Here is a 23,875-nt window from a genome sequence, read left to right on the forward strand (position 1 = left end):
GGCATTGTTTTTAAACGCTCTACAACAGCCACGATATGAGAGTTAAATGTAATATCGGATCACTTTACTTAATATCATTTTGTAAGTAATATTAAAATGTAAATGTTGAGTTTGAAGCGAGACACGTCAGTTGAAGAGAAATAGATACAGATTTGAACCATGTCACATAAATGTAGGATAAAAAAGTATTACCAGTTCATTGTGTCATGTTTTCAAATAGAAAACTGCTAAAAATTGCACATATATGGTATATTTAAATCTGACAAATGGACAGAGCCAGGTTTAAAGTTCTCAGTTCATTTTGTTAACATACTAGATACAAAAAAAAATTGAAATTTGACTTTTTAGGCAAATTTTCAGTCAAATCCAGACTTACAACTTCAACAGATTCTTTTGTACGATGTGTCAAAATCTAGTCCAAAAGTGTGTATGTTCCAATAGGATAAAAAATCATATGTCCCAGAGAAATCTTTTGATGTGGGTGGATTCAATGGAATATTTAAACATCTTCAGGAGCAGCTTGGACCATTTTGACGTTTACCTGTATGCAGAGAGTAAACTGGACAAAAAATACATTTAAAAATAAAATAAAAACTGCAACTCGACTGCAACTAATCAACTATTTGGAATAATCACCACCTAATTTAGCTATTTTCTAGACTTTAAACAGACTCTAAAATATACAATGAGCAGCGAGACTAGCACAAAGCAGCCCATGCAACAAAATCACAAATAAAGAAGTGTGTGAACATTTTCTTTGTCGATTTAGATTTGTTATATCTGTACTTTACTCCGTCAGAATGTTCCTTTTCCTTCACGACCTCTGCAAATGCGAACGCAGGACGAGAACAGTTCTTGAAAGTGTGACCATAAACAAACCCTGCTGAGACTTGTTTGTTCAAACACCGTCCTCCTGAAGATTGTATCTGTCAGGACGCACTTATCTCTCCCGATCTGACCCGAGGCTCACACCGCGGAGAACACAATCTGGATTTAAATGCCAACTGTAAAACCGTCACAAAAAAAGCAAAGGTACTCTATAATATACCATATTTTCTGCACTATAAGGCGCACTTAAAAGACTAATTTTCTCAAAAAATGACAGTGGGCCTTATAATCCAGTGCGTCTTATATATGGATTTGTTCTGCTTGTGCTTACTGACCTCGAAGCGATTTTGTGTGGTACACGTTTCGTTTCATTTGATAAGTCTTATAGTCCGGTGCGTCTTATGTATGAAGAATGATCCAAAATTGACCATTCATTGACAAAAATACAGTAGATCTACAAAAAGAACAACCATAAAATAACATTGAAATCTCTCTCTTTATAGGTTAAACTGTCCTAAACTCATGATGAGCTTTAAAGCTGCACTACTTGAAGACAGAGGGATTATAGACATCTTTAAAAGTCGAGGAAGGGAAGAAGCCACTTGGATGAGTGACAAAACATTTACAGTCTTAAAAACGACACTATTCAAATTTCTTTCTCAGACCGACCTCGCTGAACCCAGACTCCAGTCCGCTGAACTCCGAAATGAAGTGGACCTCTCGAGTTCTGGAGTTGGACAACGTGACCAGACGGTGCAGCAGTTCGTCCACCTGATCGTAGAGCGACGAGACCGACTCCACCGCGGCCCTGAAACATTCACACTCACTTTATAAAGGTGAGGATACATTCTGGAAGTGAAGTGGAACATAATGTGATTTCAATGGAGAAAGTGAGTGGTTTTGTCACATCAGAGCCTGGTTTAAACACCTTTACCATTTCAAATTATGTGTTTGTTTGTTTAATATGAGATTATAATAGACTGTCGCAGACTGCCACAATAGTTTTTAATTTAATCTACGGATTCATTGCACACTTTACCACCAAGGAAAATTGTACATTCTTTTGTAACTCTTGTAATTATTATTTTATTTTATTTCTCTGTCCTATGTCAAGGTCATTCTCTGCTTTATTGCCTTATCTACAAAACAAAACAAATATTATTAATACAAAATAAAAAAATACACTAATTTAACTCTAGCCATTAGTATTTTAGCTGTTTTATGTTCTAAAATAAATAAAAATAAGAATTACTTAAAAAAATTAACTAGCTTAAGTAAAAACACGGCTAAGTTTTAGATGGATAAACAAGGCAAAGCAGTGACTCCACGTGCTTTACAAAGGAGAATTAAAGTTACTTGTAGTCGTCGGTGTCACAGACGCAGCTCTCGTCTCGTCGGAGCCGCGACAGCGAAGCCCCGCCCTCCTGCTGCAGCTGGACCAATTGGCTGTCCTGGAGAATGCTGCACATCACCGCCTCGTATTTAGACAGCAGCTGCTTGGCATTCTGGGAAGCAAAAAAGCACAACAACTTCAATAAACTAATTTTCTTCTCTTTTTTTGGTCAGTTTTCTCTCATTTGTTTACCCACGTAGACAAAAATCAGCGCTTAAAGTAGAACATACGCACATAAAACTTTACTATCTTGTATCTAAACATGATTTTTTTTAACAGCTCGTGCAGAAGCGTTTGTTGATATCCAATTCTAAGCTTGATTTATTCAAATTTCAACCCCACAAAACGCACATTTCATGAGCACATGAGATCGCATTAAAAATTAACACGGCACAGTATTTAAAATGTGCGTTTGAGGCCAATTCATCTCAACATAAACATCATGCTCGTCAGTGTTTTCATGTGAAACGACACTTGCACTTATCAAAACATCTCTGACATAATCCTTCAAGTTTGTGTTATCAACAGCTTAGTGTTAAGGAACCAGTGGATAAATGTCAAAGTCTCATCCAAACATCAGGTTGAGTTACATTAAATCCCTGACACACTAATACAAGTCAAATGTAAAATGATTGTGAACAGCTCCGTCTTTGAACAGAACCTCTGCAGAGAATTATCAATGTATTTACAGTTTTTAAGACCCTTTAACAGACTTTTAATAACAGATTATTTTGTCCCACTGTATAATGTAATAACTACCCCTTAAATAACCTTAATAAACCATAAACAAAGACTTTCATAATGAACAAAAAGTCAAGTATTGGGGTATTCATAAACGGCTGAATCATTCTTAATAAACTATTTCTTCAATCAAGAACGTTAATTACAGAAAGCATATTTTCCATAAATCTCCAGACTACAATGAGGTGTTCTAGAACTCTTTGGATCACAAAGCCACGTCTGGACTCTTTGTGAAGCTGAGAATTCTGTTTGTCTGATTTACTCTGATTAGAAGTGTGAAGGAGGAATTTCAGATTTTAAATTCCGCCTTGATTTTCTTAAATATATGAATAAGTAAAGCTGGCTGTGGAGGATTGACACTAGTTTGGGCACTTGTTGAGTTTTGACAATTCCTTTTTAAAAACTGAAGCTAATTTGACAAAAATGTGTTTTAAAAAGTAAAGTAAAAAAAAAGTCCAGGCAGAATCCATATAAAACCCTATACATTTTAGTTCAAATTTTTTAGAGTTTTTATTTGTTGTTTGTTGCTTTCTTTTTATATTTAACATACCAGCAGCTTCATAGTTTCCTTCCATCAGATGGTGGACAAAAAGGAAAAAATGAAGAAAAAGTCCAAAGGCCCATCTTCATTAAGTGTTAGTGACTTTTGGAGACGTGTAGAAACTCTTTTAAAAGGCGTTACCTGGGCGTCGGGAGGCAAAGACGTGGACTCCAGGATGTGGATGGTTTTCTGAAGGAGCCCGATCACGTTGTTGCACTGATTCGTCAAAGTCTCCACTCTCTGAAAAACCCGCAGAAACGTGTTAAAGCTTCAACACAATTTTGAAGCTTGGATTTACATCGTTCTATATTAGTACGATTATATAACACTGTCAGGTCGTCTTATACTTTGCAGGCTTTTTTACCCTTTGGGATTTACTTTGCATGTTTTGTTGCAGCTGTTCCTTTTTTTAAAATAGAAATAATAATTAAAGCAACCGCCTTCCCGCACGACCGTTTTCCCGCGCGACCGCCTTCCAGCGCAACCGTGTTTTGTTGTTGTTGTTGTTTTATGGCGGTTGGCATCCGAGTGTTGCATTACCGCCAGACTGTTGTTGTTGTTGTTGTTGTTGTTTTATGGCGGTTGGCATCCAAGTGTTGCATTACCGCCAGACTTTATTCCTCAGACTTTGTCGTAGTCCTCAGACTCTGTCGTAGTCCGTAAAAGTACTCCTTCCATTGCTTTGGTGTTACAAAGCCCATGAGGTCATGATATGTCTTTGTGACTAGAATAGTTGTTGTTGTTTCAGAGACCAACCGGCTTTATTCCAGGGAGACTCTTCTTCATCTTCCTCTCCTTCTTTGACGTTCGGTGCTTCCACCGTACAGCTTTATTCTTTAGGCTTCATTCTATAGGCTTTAATATGTCCACTGATGTCGCCGCTTGGTAGCCGTGCGTCTACGAGACTGGGCGAGGACAGGAGACCACCCCCACCCCCATCTCGTCACTCTGATCACCCTGACTCCCCAAAAGCAGACCCCCATCACTCCGACTCCCATTTAGTGCCTTTAGCCTGTTTTCTATATCTGCCCAATCAAGCTCCTATGTTCCAAGGAATCTCCCTGCAGCTTTAGCAATGATCCTGATCCTTTCAGTTCTGCTTTGAGTCTGAGCAGCACAGTTTACAACATCCACCATAAAGAGTACAAAATCCTCTCTATCCACAACCAGGGTATTCTCATTAATTCTGGAACCTGCACACTTGGGACCTCCACTCTTGAAACCTTCACACTTCTTGGGAGCCACGCTGGCCTCTCTCATTTCGCCCTGGCTGGGAGCAGCGCTGGCTCCTCTCTCTGTATTTACTCTAAACTCGTTACTTGAAACTTTCTTGACTGCATCTGCATAGGATATACCTTGAGAGACCTTTATTTTATGCACCTCAGCAGCTCTTTTGCTAAACCTGCATCCCCCGTAGGCAGAGCTATGTTCTTCCCCACAGTTACAGCCCTTCAGTTTTGCACCCACGTCACACTTCCCATACTCGTGATCTCCTGCACATTTACCACACCTTTGCCTCCCTCTACAGACCGCTGCAATATGCCCAAAGCGCTGGCACTTAAAGCAACGCAGGGGCGGCGAAACATATGGCCTGACGCTATAGCACATGAACCCAATGAACACCTTACTAGGCAGGCACCTCCCTTCAAGTGTTACCATTACCGACAAGCTGTCACATCTTACCCCAGACCGGGTCACCTTCAACCGCCTAGCGTCCACCACCGTAACTCCCGTCAAATTCTCCTTAACTTCATCCACAGACGTCGCCGTAGGGACACCTACGATAACTCCTCTGACCGTGTTTCTTTCAGCATCAGACACAAGAATGTCCTTTCCACCCAGACGTGTAGTTCCAATCGCCTTCCGTTGCTGAGCCGCGTCCTTGCACACGACCAGCAGCGAGCCATCTCTAAGGACACTCGCACTCTTGATCACTCCCACAGCTACAGTTAGGCTCTTTGACAATGCCACTGAATTCCACTCCTTAAAGGATGCACTTTCCTGTGCAAGCTTTATGATCACCTTACAGTCTCTGCTCTCACCCCGGACATCAATAGCTTCAGAACCCTCGGACGAGCTAAGGGATTTTTTACGTTTCCGGGCACGTGCAGGCAGAAAAGGCTGCTCCTCCACGCCGTCCAGAACGTCTTCCATCCCCGATCCCCATCGCGATTGCCCCGATACTGCATTCTCTTAGACTTTATTCTTTAGACTTTATTCTTTAGACTTTATTCTTTACTTCTTTAGACCCCCTCCTCCCTGTACCCCCGTCACCTAGCAACAGAGACCCGCCGTTAATACTGATGCTACCGCTAATACTAAGACCACGGCACGAGAGGAAATGTTCTATCAAAATAAAAGAGGAAGTGAAGGCATTAATTGCGCCCCTGCTGGCCAATTGTGAAAATACACAATATCTGCAATGCACTTTTTTTCATGACGTCTTGAGTAGAATATAATCCATGAGTGTCAAACAAATCAGACAATGTTGAGTTTTTCACACAATGTGTAGGAGGCGCTATAGAGTAAATTTGTTACATGGTATTAATTATTTCCAATCAGACCATAAAAACGCATTAATGAGTGAAATATGAGCTCCGTAGATCAATTCCAATATATATATTTGGGGGATGGGTCATGGGCCGTATCAGATCGTTTGGCGGACCTGATCTGCCTCCGAGCCTTACGTTGAAGAGCCCTGTTTTACGCTATAGAATTTTCATAAACATAAAGGCAATAAGTGACATTTAAACTCCAAAAATGTGATCAAATAATAAAATTCAAAGATGGATCCTTGTGCCACGGTTGTCTCTGTGGGTTTGTGATGCCGTGTTCGCGGTGCCGTGTTCGCTCACCCCTCTGTAGCAAAGCCAGCTGCTCTGACTGAAGTGGGAGGAGCCTCCGAACTCGACGGGGAGCTGCCTCAGATCCACGTGTTTCTGCAGAGACTTCATGGAGTACAACATCTCCACCTGCAACCACACAACGTCAACTTTACCAACAAACCAACCGGTAAAGACGACACAAAGATGCAGGAAAAATGTTTTAATTAATGTCTAGCTAAACTTGAACGTTAAGTAAGTGATTGTCTGGACAGGTCTTTGTTACGTTTATCATGTTCACAATTGTTTTTTTAGCACTCATCCAGCGTACGGCACACGGTTAAAGGCCACTGTCGCTAAAACTGCTGAAAAATACATTCAAAGTGATTTTTAACGTTACTGTTCTGACCTTTATAACCTCAAAATACATAAATTGTATTATATTGTTCTGTATTAATAAGGTAGATGATGCTGAATGATTAACTAAAGACATGCCCTGTCGATCGATTAGGCGACTAAAGTGGAAAAGGCTCTCAAACCATTTCAGTATCTCAATGATTTCAACGTGTATCAGACCCATAATCACAAAGAGTTTATGCAAAAACAACTATTCATAGAGAGAAGTATTAGAAAACTGTGTATGTGCATATTAGGGTTCAAGCTTGTTGTTATTAGGTCGTACATTTTGTTCATTTTAATCCTGTCCTGTCCTAGTCCTCGTTTAGTCCTCATCTAGTCCAGGTTTAGTCCCGGTTTGGTCCCCATTTTGACGTGGTGACTGTGCGAGTGTGAACGCAGCTTTAAACTCACGACCCGCTCTCAAACCTTTAGCTAACTTCCGTTTCCTTTCACCGCCGTTGTCGCATCTAAACGGCATCAATCAAAGAATCGCCTAAAGTTCGACAGCTCTAGCTTTACCTCGAGAAAAGGCGGTTTGTCCAGACGCAGCGGTGAATCTTTATTTATCAAGAGCATGACTTTGTGGACAGAGCCTGGAGTCCCGTCCTGTGGAGAACAGACACGACAATAAAGGAGTTAGAAACATTCAAAAGGAGAAACAAACACAACCTTTGATCTGACAATAAGTTAGGCGAAAAGAATTGGTTAAAAGGAAACTAAAAAGGAACAGAAAGTCTATTGAATTGCTTGTCGTTAAACGGTGGTAATTGGGTCGTTCAAAACAGCGGTACCACCTCATTTGGAGCGTACACTTTTCCAAAATTCAAATGTTGTAGTTTTGACAAAGCGGTTCTGTGGTTACAAATGTACACAACGTGAAATGGGTGGAATATTACACCAGGAGCCCGAGAAGTGGGTAAGAACACACAAGTACATATACTACAGAGAGGAAAAAAAAACACAAAATTAAAGTAAAATGAGCACATAAACAATACACTTGACTAGAAGTTTTGACATAGTGGTTTAAAATGTACTTAAAAAGGTAAGAAAGTAGAGGTATTTCACACGGATTTGATTTACTCTTTGGTCAACAGAAGCAATAACAATCTAGTGAATTTCATGTGTATATTTTTGTTCGAGCAGAAATTGAACCCAAACCTTTGGGCAAAACGCCTTAATAAATGTAAAAAGTACTTTTTAGTTTCGTTTTTTTTTTTAAATGTAGTGGAGAAGAAAGTACAAATACCTGTTTTTAAATGTAGTGAAGTAAAAGTAAAAAGTCTCCTCTGTAAAAAGGACTTAAAAAGTACAGATACCTACATTTTTTACTTACGCACAGTACTTTTACCTTTGTACTTTGTTACTTTCCACAACTGATACTCACTCAACCAAACTACAAACTGTTCAAGGTTTTCGGCAATAACTAGTTCATTGGTGGAGGTTTATTTCTATATTATTATTATTACACAGAAATAAATACAGCCTCTGATTGGATAATTGTGACCACTTGAAGGCCTGGAATGTTCCACAATATGTCATTAAATCCACTTTCATGAAGGGCATGCTGCTGACACAGAGCACTTTTAAATTTGACTTTCCGCATTCCACTCACTACAAGTTTATAAAAATGTGATACAAAACAACGCTGTTACTCTGTCTGTAATCCTTTCATGCAGTAAAGTGAATTAAACCCCACGTGAACAGCATCAAAGCAAATCGTCCTCATCTCACCGGCTCTGGCATGTTTATTACCAGGAAAACAAACGTCCCGAGTTCAAAGCTAAAGCATTTGCAGACGGTGCATCACTGGCCCTCGAGTCTTGATTACGCTCTTCTGTCACTTTGCTGTAAAGCGTTTTTGACACTGTAACCGACGGCCGGACTCACCTGCAGAGAGCGGAGTGCGGTGTACAGGGCGGCCACAGGGGGCGCTCTCCGGACGTCCATCAAAACGGACAGGCCCAGGGCTTGCACCTCCTTCCTGCTCCCGCACACAAACAGAGTTACTCAATCTACTAATCCAGTTCAACCTTTAAAATCAACTTTTCCAACTTTAATTAATAAAAAACACTTATTATTTTTAATTAAGTCTTTTTTCTTGCTTTATGTGTGCAGTTATTATAAAGTGGTATCATTTTATTATTATATATCAGTTCATTCTGTAGTAAAACAGTTCCCATTTTGTTGATAATCGATTAGTCTAGTGATTATTCTTTCGATTAATTAGTTGGAATGCCAATAAATATCAAATTTTTCTCATATATGATCAAAAGTTCATGTGTCCTGTGTCGTTTTGATGTCTGAGTCATAAAACGTCCAGAAAACGTCCAGAAAACGATTATTCCATTACTAAATTACTTGACAATTATCCCAATAATTAGTTGCAATCAATCAATTAATTCATCTGTTGTTGCAGCCCTAAACTGAATTAATGAAACTATAAATAACGTTTAAGTTTATGGGTAATAAAGTTGATAATACAGGTAATGTAAAATACTGTGACAAGGAAATGACCAGAACAGCAGCTGTAAAAATGTCAAAAGCTTGATATTGACTTAATTATAATAAAGTTATACCACAATTATAATAGTATATATATCCAGTATTGATACTTCAAATGAGTACCTATAGTTATAAGTTGTTTTAACATGGATGAATGTTGACAGTCCCGCCCACTTTGTAAATTTTCCATTCATTTCAACCTCAAACTTATACAAAATCTAAATATTAAGAGTTTAACACAGTGAAGATAAGATAAGAAGGTGTTTGTGACTTATGTTCTTAATGCAGTTGTTTTTAGTGCAACAACTCAGCAGCAAAATGTATTAATAACAATTTATAAAGTTTCAGAAACTGGTTTTATACAAATGCCGTTTAGTTTCCACATCGCTGATTAGTCCCGAGCAAGATTTCAAACTTTTAATATACATTTCCTGAAAGTCTACGAGAAAAAATTGATGGTAAATTGACTTCCTGAACCTCATGGTCAAGGTCCAAATCAAGGGCAGTGAATACGGTGAAAACAGGGCTAAAAATACTCTTTAATACCTTCATTTGTAAAGTACAGAGCCAGTAAAGCGTTTCACCTGAGCGTGGCGTGGTAGTAGAGCAGCACCTGCAGCAGCTCAGCGCTGTCACAGTCTGGACTGAGCCAAACGCTGTTTCTGGTGTCGACCGTCACCAACGCTCTGCCACTTCGGTCTCTGGCTCCTGACAAAAGAAAACACATTTTTAAACATCAATACAACATTTAAATTTGATGTTTATTGGAGGTCGATAGGAATTCCCCATTAAAACTATGATCTAATATTTTTTTGTTCTAGTTGTGATCACGAAAACGGCTTTTTGCAGTGATTAACATCGACTTGACTTGACTTTGAGTTGACATTCATTAGGGCTGAACGATATTGGGAAATATTGCTACAGTACAGTATATGTGTAGTTTTAGTACTTTTTGACTCGTTAATTACAGCTGAAATCAAAATGAGAACGCCTCGACTTACAATTCCGACTTTACATTGCCAAAACCAAGATTACATCAAATCTAATAGTAAAAAAGTAAGTATCTTTATATTTTTCTTTTAAAAACTCACACACCGATGGAGAACCTTGAAGTTTGTTGCAGTATTGATCAATATTGCGATACTTTTGCTCTATATTGTGTAGCCCTGGTATTTATACTGGATTTGACTGTCCACGAGCACGTTCTGACCACACACAACATGACATAAATGACATAAATGAAGTGTACTCCTCACCAGGCAGACAGAGCGCTCCGGAGCTCAGCAGGATCTTGTTGAACCTGGACTGAGGCGACTTGGACAGCTGCCGCGGGACAGACAGACACGTGGGACGTTCTGCTGGTTTTGGGACTGAACCGTTGCTCAGACCAGCTTTTGGGTGCACAGCATTTGAACCTGCACAGAAATATACTTCAGATCTGAACTCACAGTATTTAAAAAGTTTAGCATACTTTAAAGGAAAGCTTCAGCTGTTAGCAACGGTTTTAAAGCTTAACTGCAAACTATAACAGGGATAAACCCAAATTAAAACTGAACTGCAACAATCATCATAACAATAGTAGTAAACTAGTCAGCAATTGTTATTATTTATTCAGACTAGTCAATCTATTATTTCCATTGTTCACCAAGACTTTTTAAAAGCATTATCAATCAAATACAAGTGGAAATTTGGTGCCTGAAGACTTCTACATGGAGAATATTTATGAATAAAGTACATTAGTGATAATTCAATCTTCTTTTTTGACATTTGATAATGCCGCTGTCTTTGTTTATAAAAATGTCTTTCATTTGAGTTTTAGTCTCTTAAAGTCCAAATAACTACACAAAATACAACTAAGATAATCTTTTTAAATTTCTAGTCCCAATTGATTGTTATGCTAACATGATATGATATGATAACAGTAAATGTTAGTTAATTAACATGTTAAATAATATTCTTTGAAGCCTTGTCATACAAATCTCCTCGATATTACAAACAAAACATCTAAAGCTATAGCCTGCACCAATTAAACAGTTTTTCAAGAGTTTAGGTTGAAAAAAGATTGTGAAAAGAAGGAAATGTGTTATTTTGTCTGCAGAGAAGGATATAGATCGGTGGAAATAGATCTTCAGTGCATGAATACAAGGATAATGTTTGTTTGTCGTTATAAAAGAGAAGAGGAGGAGGAAGAGGAGATGGAGAATGGGAACTGCCACTGGAAGACGAGACACTGGTTCTGTACCTTCAGTGGGAACTTTAGTAACGTTTTGTCCTTTCCTCGACTCAAAAACCTCCACCGTTTGTCCTGTCTTCACTTTAGGTCCATTGGCCGGCTCCTGTAAATCTGCTTGATGCACTTTTGGCATCGCCACGTGTCCGTTCCGATGCTCAGAGTTTGTACTTTTTGTTTCCAAATTGTCGACTTTCATCTCCTCATTTTCAGGCCCATTTTCTGACAGAAACGTTAAAGGCGTCGCCGTCTCTTCCACTGTTTTAGGCGATTCACAACTTTCCGTCTGCACCGTTTCCAAATTTGACAATAAGCGCTCCGTGTTGGCATTTCCGTTCTTTTGATTTTCTGGATTCGAAATCTGAGAGTTTAACCCAGGAGTTTCGGTCTCCATGAACGGCTCTATTTCTTTAGATGAACTTGTGTTTTCAACTTCTGTTTGCTCTGGAACGTTTGAATCTTCAACACTAGCCGGCAATTCCAGTGACGATAACAGCTGCATTTCAGAAGGTTCAGCGATTTTGTCCAACTTTGTCAAGACGTGCTCGGTTTTTGCCTTTTCATTCACGTTGTTAAAGCACGGAGTTGTATCCTCGGAGGACGGCTCTGTCTCTTTGTGTAAACTTGAGCTCTGAGCCTCTGATTGGTTGGAAACAGTTACATCTTCAATCGTCTCGGACTTTTCTTGAGATTCTATTTTTCCAGAAAGTTGCAACGTTTCATCCATTTTAAGCGCTTCGTCTGAGCTTTGTATCGATTCGTTATTGTTACGGTCTTGCGTTTTAGACTCTTGTATAAACTCTGCCTCTTCTTTTCCCTGTAGACTTTCTGTTTGATCTTGCAAATCCACCTCTTCATCATGAGCAGACATCTCGCAAGAAATATTTTCAACTTGCAATGTTTCTTCTTCAAAATATAATACTGTTGCGACATTTTCTGGTTCGACAATTTCCCTGCATGTGCCTGGCGAGGCCGTTTGTTTCATTTTTCTAACAGAATTGTGCTTTTCAGAATCTGCATGGTTTATTTGCTTCATTTTACTCAGCAATTGGTTAAATTCTGTCTCTAAATGATCGATCTGCTGCTCTAACAAATTAACAGTCGAGTTTGAATCGTGCGTTTTAACCAATCCGTCCATCGTTGGCAGGCTCGTCTTTGCCTCAACTGTGTCCACCATTTCAGACAGAATATGTTGAACTTCGAGATGGTCCAAGTTTTGTTCATTGGTCGTTTCAAAGCCCAGACGATGCATTTGTGTTTCAGGACATTTCCCTTCTTCACAAGTTTGTTTTTCAGCCAAATCTTCGTGCGGTTTGGTGACACGTTGCTCGTTAAGTTGGATATTGCCATTTTCAAAATCTGACTTCCTCTCATCAGTGCTTATATCATGCACAGCTTCCAGACTGTAAAGTACAGACGTTTTCCCTGCATTTTCACAAAGAAATTCCTGCACATCTGGCACGTCTTCTTCATGGTTCCCTTTAATTACAATATGAGCAAGTGTATTTTGCGATTCCATCTCTTCACTTCTGTCCAAATCCAAAGCAATTTCTTCCATTTCTTCAATTTCTTCTTTTGAGAGTCTATGTGGACTCGCCGATAGTTCGACAGTTTCTTTTTCCAATTCAAAATCTGGGTCGTCATCGTCAAAAGACTTACTTTCTGGCAATTCGGTGAGATGATATTGTGCGTTCTCAAATTCAGCATTCAATCTTTGCATCTTATCCTGAAACAGTTGGTATTGTTTTTCCATTTCGCACTGGTCGTCTGGGTTTACCTCCAGAAAACCTTCATCCAGTTTGTGCGGCAATATCTTCGTTTCTGAAAACTGCAATTTCAGCTCAGCAAAATCCTCCTTTTCGTTGACATCTGGCGTGTCAAAAAGCTCAAAGTTCCGAGAATCTGTGGCCTCTAAATATAGAATGCGCGTTTGTAACAGTTTGGCGTGCTTCAGACATCGGTCATCTATGTAAGCGTCTAGTGACAGTTCAACATTTCCTAATGTTTCACCGGTGTTTCTACAGTGTAGTGTTTGAACATTTTCGGAATTAAGTGTATTGTCCTCCTGTCGAGTTTCTCCAGTATCAAGATAAGCACTTTCTCTATCGTTTTCCAAATTGGTCCCTGCTAAATACAATGGTACGATCTCTACACATGCTTCTTGCACGCCTGCGTTTTCCAAATCTGTACATAGCATTTCCCCAGTATTCAGCTCCTCACTTTGATCCAAATGTCCAATCTCTTCCTCTTCTCTTTCATATTTGTCTTGCGTCTCGCCTACAGCTTCTACCGCCGCCGCTCTATCGTCCTCCACGTTTCTGCCAATCAACCTTACCTCCTTTTCCTCCTCTACACTTTTACTATCAATCGCTCCATCCTTTCCTTCTTCAATCCAAGCTACATTCACTAAACAGTCTACTTCAACAGCTAAAGGGTCCAGAACTTTCTTTTCATCTTGTTGTGAACTTCTGGTCAAGTTCGTACCTTCTGTTAGGCTCTTGTCGCTAACAGACTTCTCATCAGTGGATGGTTGAGCGACTGGTGTAAGGATAACAGGTCCATTGACAGCTACAGCGCCGCCTTCTTCCTCAATAGTCTTTGAATCATTGTGTTTCGACGTACACGAGCTGGGCGAGTCTTTTGATGCGGGCGGTGAGAGTTTTGGAGTGTTTTGAAACTGCGTGGGAACATTTTGCGTGGTTGTTTTGTCGGGCGTTTGAGTGCCGGTCCGCGCTTTGTGCTGCTGGCTGATCAGTTGCGTCAGCGAGCCTTTTTGGGGCGAAAACCGCGGCAACTGCAACTCCGTCAACTCCACATAATCGCCTTCGGAGTCAGAATCGTCGCTGCTTGGCGTCGACTGGTTGACAGAACACGCCAACGCCGTTTCATCTTGTCCCAAAGTGCATAACAAAGTCTTTTCTTGCGTTGAATCTTCTTCTAAAGAGGAACTGAAAGTAGCATCCTTTACAGAAGCATCTTTTAGCGAAGTTCTAGGTCGGCTGACGAATTGCGGGTAGACCAGATCCTCCCAGGGCACCCGGAAGACATCCCCGTGTGCGGAGAGCAAAAGCCTCTCCATTTTCGACAAACCCCTCTGCTCGCGGTCCCGGTTGACGGAGTCCAGCCAGGCCATGGTGAACACTGAGCTCAGCGCTAGCTCCAGTATCTCTTGCTCCTCCACATGGCGGCTGGTCGTGGAGACGCTGCAGAGGAGGAGGCGAGGAGTGGGCGGGCCAGAGCGGGACGAGCTGTGACGGGACGAGGAGGCCGAGGAGGAGGAAGGGGAGACCAGGAGGTAGAAGTCGCCCGGCCGGAGCAGACGCTGGTCCAGGTGACACAGTTGGACGACTATCTTCTCGTGGAGGCACAGCGGCCAGCCCTCGTGACGGAAGAGCAGACCACAGTACGGCAGCTGGAGGCAGAAAGAGAAGAGGGATTAGATATGTATACAATATACACAAGAAAGCCCAACAACAGTAGACTAATGCACAGTTTAGGACACAGACCAGGGATGGTCCATAAAAGGTTTTCGGAGCTTGGTGCTGTGGCCGACGATAGCCAATACAATATTTAGATGTTAAAATCCATACCAAGGCCCACAAATCTATCTTGTTGAAGTAAAGATCAAAAATTAAGTTTTCACTTTTGTAAAAAATAATAATGCATTTCTCAACAATTATATAAAATAATTTGTGGCATAACTGTATAAACACACAACCGTATTATTAGCCCAATTGTTCAAACAGACAAATGTGATGCACCAAGGATAAACTAGGGAAAAACACATGGGTACACACAGACCAGGGGCCCCGCCCAAAAAATATTGATGCCTAATATCGGCCAATTTTTCAATATTAATACCAATATCAAAAGATGGAATATACCGGTATAATTTCGTGATGACCATAAAAGTGCATTTCCCCAATCAAGTTAGCTTTATGATTATATAGAATCTTTATGTGTAAAATGTATGAAGTATAAAATATTCATCGTGTGTCTAATAAGCATTTAGATGCAGCAAATAAAAACAATGTAATATCATGAAAAATAACACAGAGGAAGTTGCCATGGCCAGTCAAAAATTACAATCTTTTATTTCCTGTTTTCTTGCACTCAGGTTAATTAAAAACAATTCATTTCTGGTCATGTAGTGACTTCTAACTGGAAGCAGTCTATTTTTGTGTGTAAAATGGTATAACTTAAAACAATAACTCTTTGTACAAACTCCTCTGCACATATTTGCCATTGGGAGTTTCTTGATTTGCACTAAAGCCACTCCTCGCAAGGTGAGCAACGATCGAACGAGTCACCTTATCCAAACATGATACATGGCATAGATACGCAACAGTTCATCGGGCAAGAACCGACTAGACCTGGGACAGAGGAAGAGAAGAAACAAGAGAGTGTTGGAGAGGGAAGGGCTGTGGGCCAATCAGTGAGAGTCAAGTCTGAATCACAAGTACAGTCTTTTAATCTAACTGAAGGCTTCTGCAAACACAACAGAGCAAAGGAAAATGCATGAAGAGTGTGAAAGAAATCCTCCGGTAATCAGTGGCTTACTTCATGCTCTATCTCCTTTATCCACATGTGGTAAAGGCAAAAACATATTATTACACAACTTCTCACACAGTTGATATTGTAAAAAGACATTGTCTTTCATATTTTGATCGACAATATTTTAAATTATGTTTGAATGAAAGTAGAATACTAGTAGTCTGTTAGGTGTTTTATGTTTGCAACTTTTAAAACATTTAAATAAAAAAATATTTTAAAAAAATATACTAATTTAACAACAGCAGCAGGACAAATTAATTAAATATTTTACTTGTCCTTTTTTTAAAGACAAATCTTACATATGATTTAGACGGTTTCATAAAAATATGTAATACCTGCTTGCATTTTTTTCCTCTTAGTTTAAATGTTTCTATCATTCATTGGTTTATGTTGCTCCATATTCCACATTCTTCTTCACTGACAATGGCAATAAAAACATTTCTGATCCTGATTTTACACAATCTGACCTTCAACAATTGTGAATGAACTGAATGCTCTCCCATGATTGCACATTATCTGTTGAGTCACTTCAATCGCAGCTTTAGTTTTAACATTTTGTCATAGAGCATTGGGATGATTTTAGCGTTACATATTTACATCTACAATAAGACTTGTTGCTGAGAGGGCAGGTCTTTAGTCTGGTCTGGCCGGTGCAGCTTGCCTCATAGAGTGTGGTGGTATAAACACATTTGCAGCCACGGTGTCAACAGTACACTGAGATCACATTACACAAGTGTCGTCTGCTCACTTTTATGTCTGGTGTTTGACCTGATTAGTCTGCAAATGTGAAGAGAAATAACCACTAATGTGTTGACGGGGACTATAGGCTAAAGCTGTCTGACAGAAAAACATGCGAAGTCGGACAAAATGAGCGGGCGGCTTAACCCACCAAGTCAAAAATGATGTATGAAACAAGCAACTGAACGATACAAAGTGTGTTTACTTACTAACCCTAACCCTAACCCTTAGCAAAAAGAAAGGAAAAATATATATTGTATTTTCTATGTTCAAACAAATATTCTTGTGAAATGATTTTAATTTAATATTGATTTAATTATTTTTTTTTTACAATATACCTGCCTATCATTTAATAAAGCAGATACCAGTAATGTAAAAAATAAACTATAATGGCCACAAGTTTTTTTGCCACGTCACCCCCAACTGTACGCCCAGGTGTTTGATACTCACACAAGCATCTTGCTGGAGCCCCTGCAGGAACTGTTTTGCTGGTAACAGGAAGTGCAGCAGGTAGCGCAGTCCGTCACCGCGGTAACAGCGCTCCACCACACTGAGGACCTGACAGAGGACCGTGGGCGACGTGGCCTGGAACGGCGGGTACAGAGCGGACAGCGCCGTCTGGAGGCACCGGTCCAACGACTCAGAGTCCTGAGAACACAAACATCACTAGTGGTCTCTGGACTCAACTTATGCCATTCAGAGGTGAAAGAAGTGGAATTATGAGCCAAGAAAACGCATTATGTTGCACTGTTAAAATGAAAATGGGTGTTTTAGGACTTCAACAATTAATCGTGACAAGTAAACTATAAAAATAATCGTACAGACTTGTTACAGACGCTAAAACACAAAAGAGCTTTATAACAGACAGGTATAATTATTAAATAAAAATGTAAAACACATTTATATGGTTGATAATGTATTCAAACAGTTTCAAAGTACAATAGCAATATAATAAATAGAATCGCTGACTAGTCGACCACTAAAAGTATATGGATGCCAAAAACTGACTAATTTTGTAAACTTAATTCTCAAACATTTTAATTCAACATTTTTAAAAGTGTGAATTCATGGCAAAATTCATTCACACAAAAACAGCACAACTCACTCATTGAAAGACACAAAATGATTGGATTTTATGGTTGTCCAAAATACAATACAAATGAATACACATTTGAACAAGTAATGACACTGAAAACTTTTACTAAAACATTCGACTTTTCCTGAGTTTTAGAATGGTTTTAAGCTTTATCAGAACCAGTATGAGCTCACACAGCAACATAAAGAAAGTATTACTATTTTAAGTTGAAAATTACAGTATATTCTCTATTGAAATCATTCTGTATTTAAATAGAGCTTGACATTTTATCATGACATTATTGGATTTGCTGTTAACGATTACTGCTGTTAAGTTAGCAACATCCTCAGCCAAATTAAACGAATTAATGAATAATAGATAGATATATAGATATAAAAGCTGAATAAAAGATCACTGACCCACGGGGACCTTTCTATAGTGGTAAAATCTTGAAATTAAAGCCATTTAATGACAGACGATTCTCTCCTTTTGCATCAACTTTACCGTAACATTTTATAGACAACAATTTTTCCTAATTAGGCTATAATTGCAGATGCAGCTCGAGTGTTGGTTGTGGCTGTCTGAGTTCAGGCAGGTGGATGTGTTGTGAAGTGGTTTACAGACAAACAAAAGTCCTTTCTTTAAGCGGCTCCTGTGCATTAGCGGCAACGTCACCAAATTTGTCTCGGAAATTTTTATAATAATAATTATAAACCGATTTCGCAACCATCAGTCATCTTGTGGTAGAACTGTAGTAGACTAAAGCGTTTCTGTTTGTGCTCATGGGAAAGCGGCAGAGAGAACGCCAAACCAGCAGGAGATGACAACCACACGTCTGCCATTTACGTTGAACATTTCCAGCTGCTCCTGACAAAGACGCACGTCAAAATCAAATTCCAATCAAACAGAAAGCACCAATAAACACTAGCAGTGCCTTTTAAGCCTGTTTCTTTCCCAGTTGAGGCTTAGATTACAAATGAGGATGAAGTAGGTCAACTGAAAAGGTGCAGTACCTGATTTTTACTCTCTTAAAAAGGTGAAAAAAAGAGTTTGTTCATTTGTGCAGCAGTCCAAAGTCGTGCCTCACTTTCTAGCATTCTTAATCTTCTTGAAATGTAACACTAAACAGCAAATTAGAAACTTTTCAGACAAAACCTAATTTGTTTGGAAATGAAGAAAGACTGGAAGGTCAGAGTCTAAATACTGGGTATTTTTAAAGTCTATTCATCTTTACCTGATCTAAGAGCTAAGAGTTAGCCACCATCGTTTAAGACACATTCTCTCTAATTATTCACATTAACCCAATTTTGACACAGTTTTCCTGTTTCGTTTAGCCAAAGAAACATTTCAGATAACCTTTTTTTTTAAAGATATATGCTCATTTAACACACAAAAATATGAGGAAAAAGGTGATATGATGTACAAATAAAGAAGATTGCATTTTTTGCGTGCACATTGAGCGTACAGAAAAGCCATCCTTACGTGGGGCAAGACACGGGTCCAAACCATCTTCAATCACATCCTTTTCTCCACAATAATCCACCCACAGCGCTATTCTCCGTCCCCGACTTTAAACTTTTGCCGTGTTTTTTCTGTCGTCTTGTTTGGCCGCTCCCGTCCTCGACCGGCACGCCTCGCCGGCACGTGTGAGCCTTCGGGCGCAAAAACAAGTCCAGCGGCGGCGCCCGGCCCTGGCGCGGTGCCTGGGAGAGCCCGTGTGGTGGGTAGTAACAGGGTCTATAGTGGGTCCGAGGGCAGAAGTATAAATACTACAGTCTGGCTCCAGTGTCCTGACAGTTTTAATGCGGAGCTCTGTGGATGTGAATGTTAATGAAATGTAGGTCCTGCTCTATTCCTGTCAAAGAGAACTATGGAGAGTGAAGAAGGCTCTCGTGATTGGGTTTCTGTTACAAACATACTGCCCTACATTAGAATAACTGCGGTTTAAATCATTTGCGTTTCACACCAGATCAGAAGTTACGATTTTTGTTAGAAAAAAAAACAAAACATCACGATTATTCACGATTATTCATGATTATTGAGAGTAAACAACAGTGAAATCTTTCATTTTCTTTCATTCTCGTGGTCTAACATCTGGTCTGTGGTCGTGGTCTGTCTGTGAGGGGCTTTATAGAATTAAACTTTCTGAAAGACAAAATAAAACAACCAGATGAAAAAAAGTTGCATTCTAGGTTTGTTTTTTGAGTTTTAGATTGAACAAAAATACTTAATTTTGCTTATAAAATTGTCACTATGATCATGTCGGTAAAAGCATGTGGTTTGGAGCAGAATTAACTTCAAATTTGGAGGAAGAAATCTTAATATTGTTCTGTATTAATGTAAAACAAAAGTCTATATTCCTTTTTTCACTTAACCCTAAAAAATGCTTCAGAAATAAAATTATAATCAGGATTCAGAGGTTTTTTTTTAAACGATTGTCTAGGAGTAACTTTGCTGGTTTTGCGTCCTGCGAGCCCCAACACCCGCCCCCAAAACAAATAATCGCCATTGTTTATTCCAAATATTCAAGTCGAGAGAGAAAGTCTGACCTGCTTTTTCAGATTTGCCTGAAGTAATAAGGACAATGCTGTTAACATTGTCAACATTTAACTTCAAATTATTCAAACAACGTCAAGACATTCGCCCTGAGCGCTCCGACTTATTTACACGGTAAGAGCAGACGTCACATCTTTCCTAGTCTTTGCACTAAAAATCCTGTACATATTTGTGTGAGAGTGAAAGGCAAATAGACTTAAACGTGCAGGGCAAAGATTAGCAAATGTCAGTTTTAAATGTGTGGATGTGGAAGAAAAAAAGATACCGACAGATCATATGCTTTTGGTTCAATTTGTGTCCGGATTTTTCCATTTATCCATCTATAAATCTAGATATCGTCCTGCATTAAATATACTTGAGCTTTGTATTAGTGTTTGTGAACAGAAAGGCAGCATTCTAAGAGTTGGTACCGTTTCAAGAGTTGGATCGAAAGTATTTAGTCTCCAAACATCACAAACTATGAAAAACCAGGGCTGTTTTAGTGACTGACAACAATTCGACCACATGAGAGCAACACCAAGGCCTTGTTAGAGAAAGTTACAGCCTGTTTGGCCCCAAAAATATCTTAAACCTAACATGATGCGGAGGGCATCGCCACAAATCAGGCCCACAACCCATCTAACAAATACTTATATATAATAATAATATAATATATAATATAATATTTTATAATCTTCTCCATTAGTTTAATTCTGGGTTAGCACTAGTTTAGACCTGGTTTGGTCTTGGTTTAGTCCTTATTAACTCTGCTTTAGACCCGTCCTGGTTCAGTCCTAGTTCAGTCCTAGTTCAGTCCTAGTTCAGACCTGGTTCAGACCTGGTTCAGTCCTGCTTTAGTCCTGCTTTAGTCCTGCTTTAGTCCTGCTTTAGTCCTGCTTTAGTCCTGCTTTAGTCCTGCTTTAGTCCTGCTTTAGTCCTGCTTCAGTCCTGGGACTAGTCTAGTCCTTGTTTAATTCTGGTTCAGTTCTGGATGGAAAATTTTGCAAAGGAATGTTGTTAAAGCGTTTAGTATTTTATTTCTCACACAAATCTAATCCATCAGTAGTTATTGTATTGCATTAACGCAATTTATTGAAACAGTGCTGAGGATATTTAGTATGACCCAGAATGTTGTTGCAGAGTCAGAAGCTTTGGCGCTTCGAAAACTCTGGCCCTCAGGAAAGTTCAGTTGAACAGCCCTGGTCTAGAGTCTGGTATGTGTGTTTGAACCCGAGACAAACTGCAAAAACAAAACAGGCAGTTTGAAGGTTCTTGAAAGCAAAGATTTGCTTTTTTAAAAACTTTTTTCACACTTAATGAATCCAAATATGACCCAATCTGCCTCCACACGCCTGTGACGCCTGTGACTCGTCCTCAGCAACAGGGACAATCCTCATGTGGAGGGGAATGTTCTGGATGTGACTCAGCCAGGAAGACTTAAAGGCAACAACTGGCCTGGCCAATGTGGAGCGACGGCCAATATTAGCAACGGGATATCGCATGACGGGAGGAGGAGGAGAGGAGGAGGAGCAGAGGAGAAGCAGAGGAGGAGCAGAGGAGGAGAAGCAGAGGAGGAGCAGAGGAGGAGCAGAGGAGGAGCAGAGGAGAAGCAGAGGAGAAGCAGAGGAGAAGCAGAGGAGGAGGAGCAGAGGAGGAGGAGCAGAGGAGGAGGAGCAGAGGAGGAGCAGAGGAGGAGGAGCAGAGGAGGAGGAGCAGAGGAGGAGGAGCAGAGGAGGAGGAGCAGAGGAGGAGGAGCAGAGGAGAAGCAGAGGAGGAGCAGAGGAGGAGGAGCAGAGGAGGAGGAGCAGAGGAGGAGGAGCAGAGGAGGAGCAGAGGAGGAGAAGCAGAGGAGAAGCAGAGGAGGAGCAGAGGAGGAGCAGAGGAGAAGCAGAGGAGGAGCAGAGGAGGAGAAGCAGAGGAGAAGCAGAGGAGGAGCAGAGGAGGAGCAGAGGAGGAGCAGAGGAGAAGCAGAGGAGAAGCAGAGGAGGAGCAGAGGAGGAGGAGCAGAGGAGGAGGAGCAGAGGAGGAGCAGAGGAGGAGAAGCAGAGGAGAAGCAGAGGAGGAGCAGAGGAGGAGCAGAGGAGAAGCAGAGGAGAAGCAGAGGAGGAGCAGAGGAGGAGCAGAGGAGGAGCAGAGGAGGAGCAGAGGAGGAGGAGCAGAGGAGGAGGAGCAGAGGAGGAGCAGAGGAGGAGAAGCAGAGGAGAAGCAGAGGAGGAGCAGAGGAGAAGCAGAAGAGGAGCAGAGGAGGAGGAGCAGAGGAGAAGCAGAGGAGGAGCAGAGGAGGAGGAGCAGAGGAGGAGGAGCAGAGGAGGAGCAGAGGAGGAGGAGCAGAGGAGAAGCAGAGGAGGAGCAGAGGAGGAGGAGCAGAGGAGGAGGAGCAGAGGAGGAGCAGAGGAGAAGCAGAGGAGGAGCAGAGGAGGAGGAGCAGAGGAGAAGCAGAGGAGGAGCAGAGGAGGAGGAGCAGAGGAGGAGCAGAGGAGGAGCAGAGGAGGAGCAGAGGAGAAGCAGAGGAGGAGCAGAGGAGGAGCAGAGGAGGAGGAGCAGAGAAGAAGCAGAGGAGGAGCAGAGGAGGAGGAGCAGAGGAGGAACAGAGGAGGAGCAGAGGAGGAGAAGAAGAAACTCATCGATGTCTCCGGGTGAAATGAGAGCACTGCACAAACGTCACCAGCACAAACCGACCGGAGCTGAAAGGTTATGAGTGTAAACAAAGGCAGAAAGGCTCATGGGGGAAACAAGGCCGGTGTCCCGCGCTACATCTGTGGAGGGGGGGCAGGGGTTCTCAAACAGTGGGCCGGGGCTCAAAGATTGCCCCAGAGATGATAGACGAGTGATTCATCATCAACAATAACGACTTATTTAATAGAAAAGATTAAATACTTCAAAATTCAAGTATGATGCAGGTGGATAAGAGGGAGGTAAATATTATCTCAGGTTGGCAAATATATGATCGATATGCAAGAATATTCATTGTTTGTCAAGAAAAGGAGTTAATTTTTTTGAAAAGTTGCAAAGAATGATGTGTTTTTTAGTTAAATTGTAACGTAATAATGTAAGACTAGAGATGGAAATAGTATGGAAGAACAATGTAGAGAATATATCGTGTTAAATGCAATGTAATGTTTTGTACTTTTTGTAGTAATATGATTTAAATGTCAAGTAACGTACTGTTTTGGTTTTAAGGTTATATACATGTCATTATTATTAGGTTTATCTATAATCGTGATTAATCAGGTCACAATTTAATCATAAGAACGAAAATAATAATAATCGTGACAATTTTAAAAGCAAAATTGAGTATTTTTGTTTAATATACAGCCTTAAAAAATGACCTAAATGTAAATGGAAAATATTTTATCATTATTTTGTCTTTTAGAAAGTTAATTTGTGTAAAGTCGGTCACAAACTTGAGGAAGAGCAACATATTAGACCAAAAAAATGAAATAAAATTGAAGATTTCCCTTTTGTTTGGTCACAGTCTAAACGATCGTGAATAATTATTAAAACGTGATGTTTTTTT

General features: G+C 40.3%; 1 protein-coding gene across 2 annotated transcripts in view; it reads right to left on the reverse strand.

The window, feature by feature from the left end:
• The window catches only part of plekhg4 (pleckstrin homology domain containing, family G (with RhoGef domain) member 4), a 92,325-nt gene that overhangs the window by 39,352 nt on the left and 29,098 nt on the right, over window positions 1-23,875 (reverse strand). The window contains exons 1-11 of one of the 2 annotated variants that reach the window (XM_072464521.1): window positions 19,306-19,347; window positions 17,199-17,396; window positions 11,469-14,868; window positions 10,483-10,641; window positions 9,811-9,934; window positions 8,612-8,705; window positions 7,244-7,330; window positions 6,359-6,475; window positions 3,645-3,743; window positions 2,185-2,333; window positions 1,498-1,636 (exon numbers count right to left, since the gene is read on the reverse strand). In XM_072464521.1, coding sequence (XP_072320622.1) covers window positions 1,498-1,636; window positions 2,185-2,333; window positions 3,645-3,743; window positions 6,359-6,475; window positions 7,244-7,330; window positions 8,612-8,705; window positions 9,811-9,934; window positions 10,483-10,641; window positions 11,469-14,868; window positions 17,199-17,396; window positions 19,306-19,332 — 4,593 coding nt within the window. In that variant the 5' untranslated portion in view covers window positions 19,333-19,347. Of the gene's footprint in view, window positions 1-1,497; window positions 1,637-2,184; window positions 2,334-3,644; window positions 3,744-6,358; window positions 6,476-7,243; window positions 7,331-8,611; window positions 8,706-9,810; window positions 9,935-10,482; window positions 10,642-11,468; window positions 14,869-17,198; window positions 17,397-19,305; window positions 19,348-23,875 lie in introns of those variants that run through there. The other variant, XM_072464522.1, reaches the window with a different exon arrangement.

This window comes from Eucyclogobius newberryi, unplaced genomic scaffold, assembly GCF_026437365.1.
Source record: "Eucyclogobius newberryi isolate DKJ021-1_F unplaced genomic scaffold, fEucNew1.0.hap1 SCAF_5, whole genome shotgun sequence".
Lineage (NCBI taxonomy): Eukaryota > Metazoa > Chordata > Actinopteri > Gobiiformes > Gobiidae > Eucyclogobius > Eucyclogobius newberryi.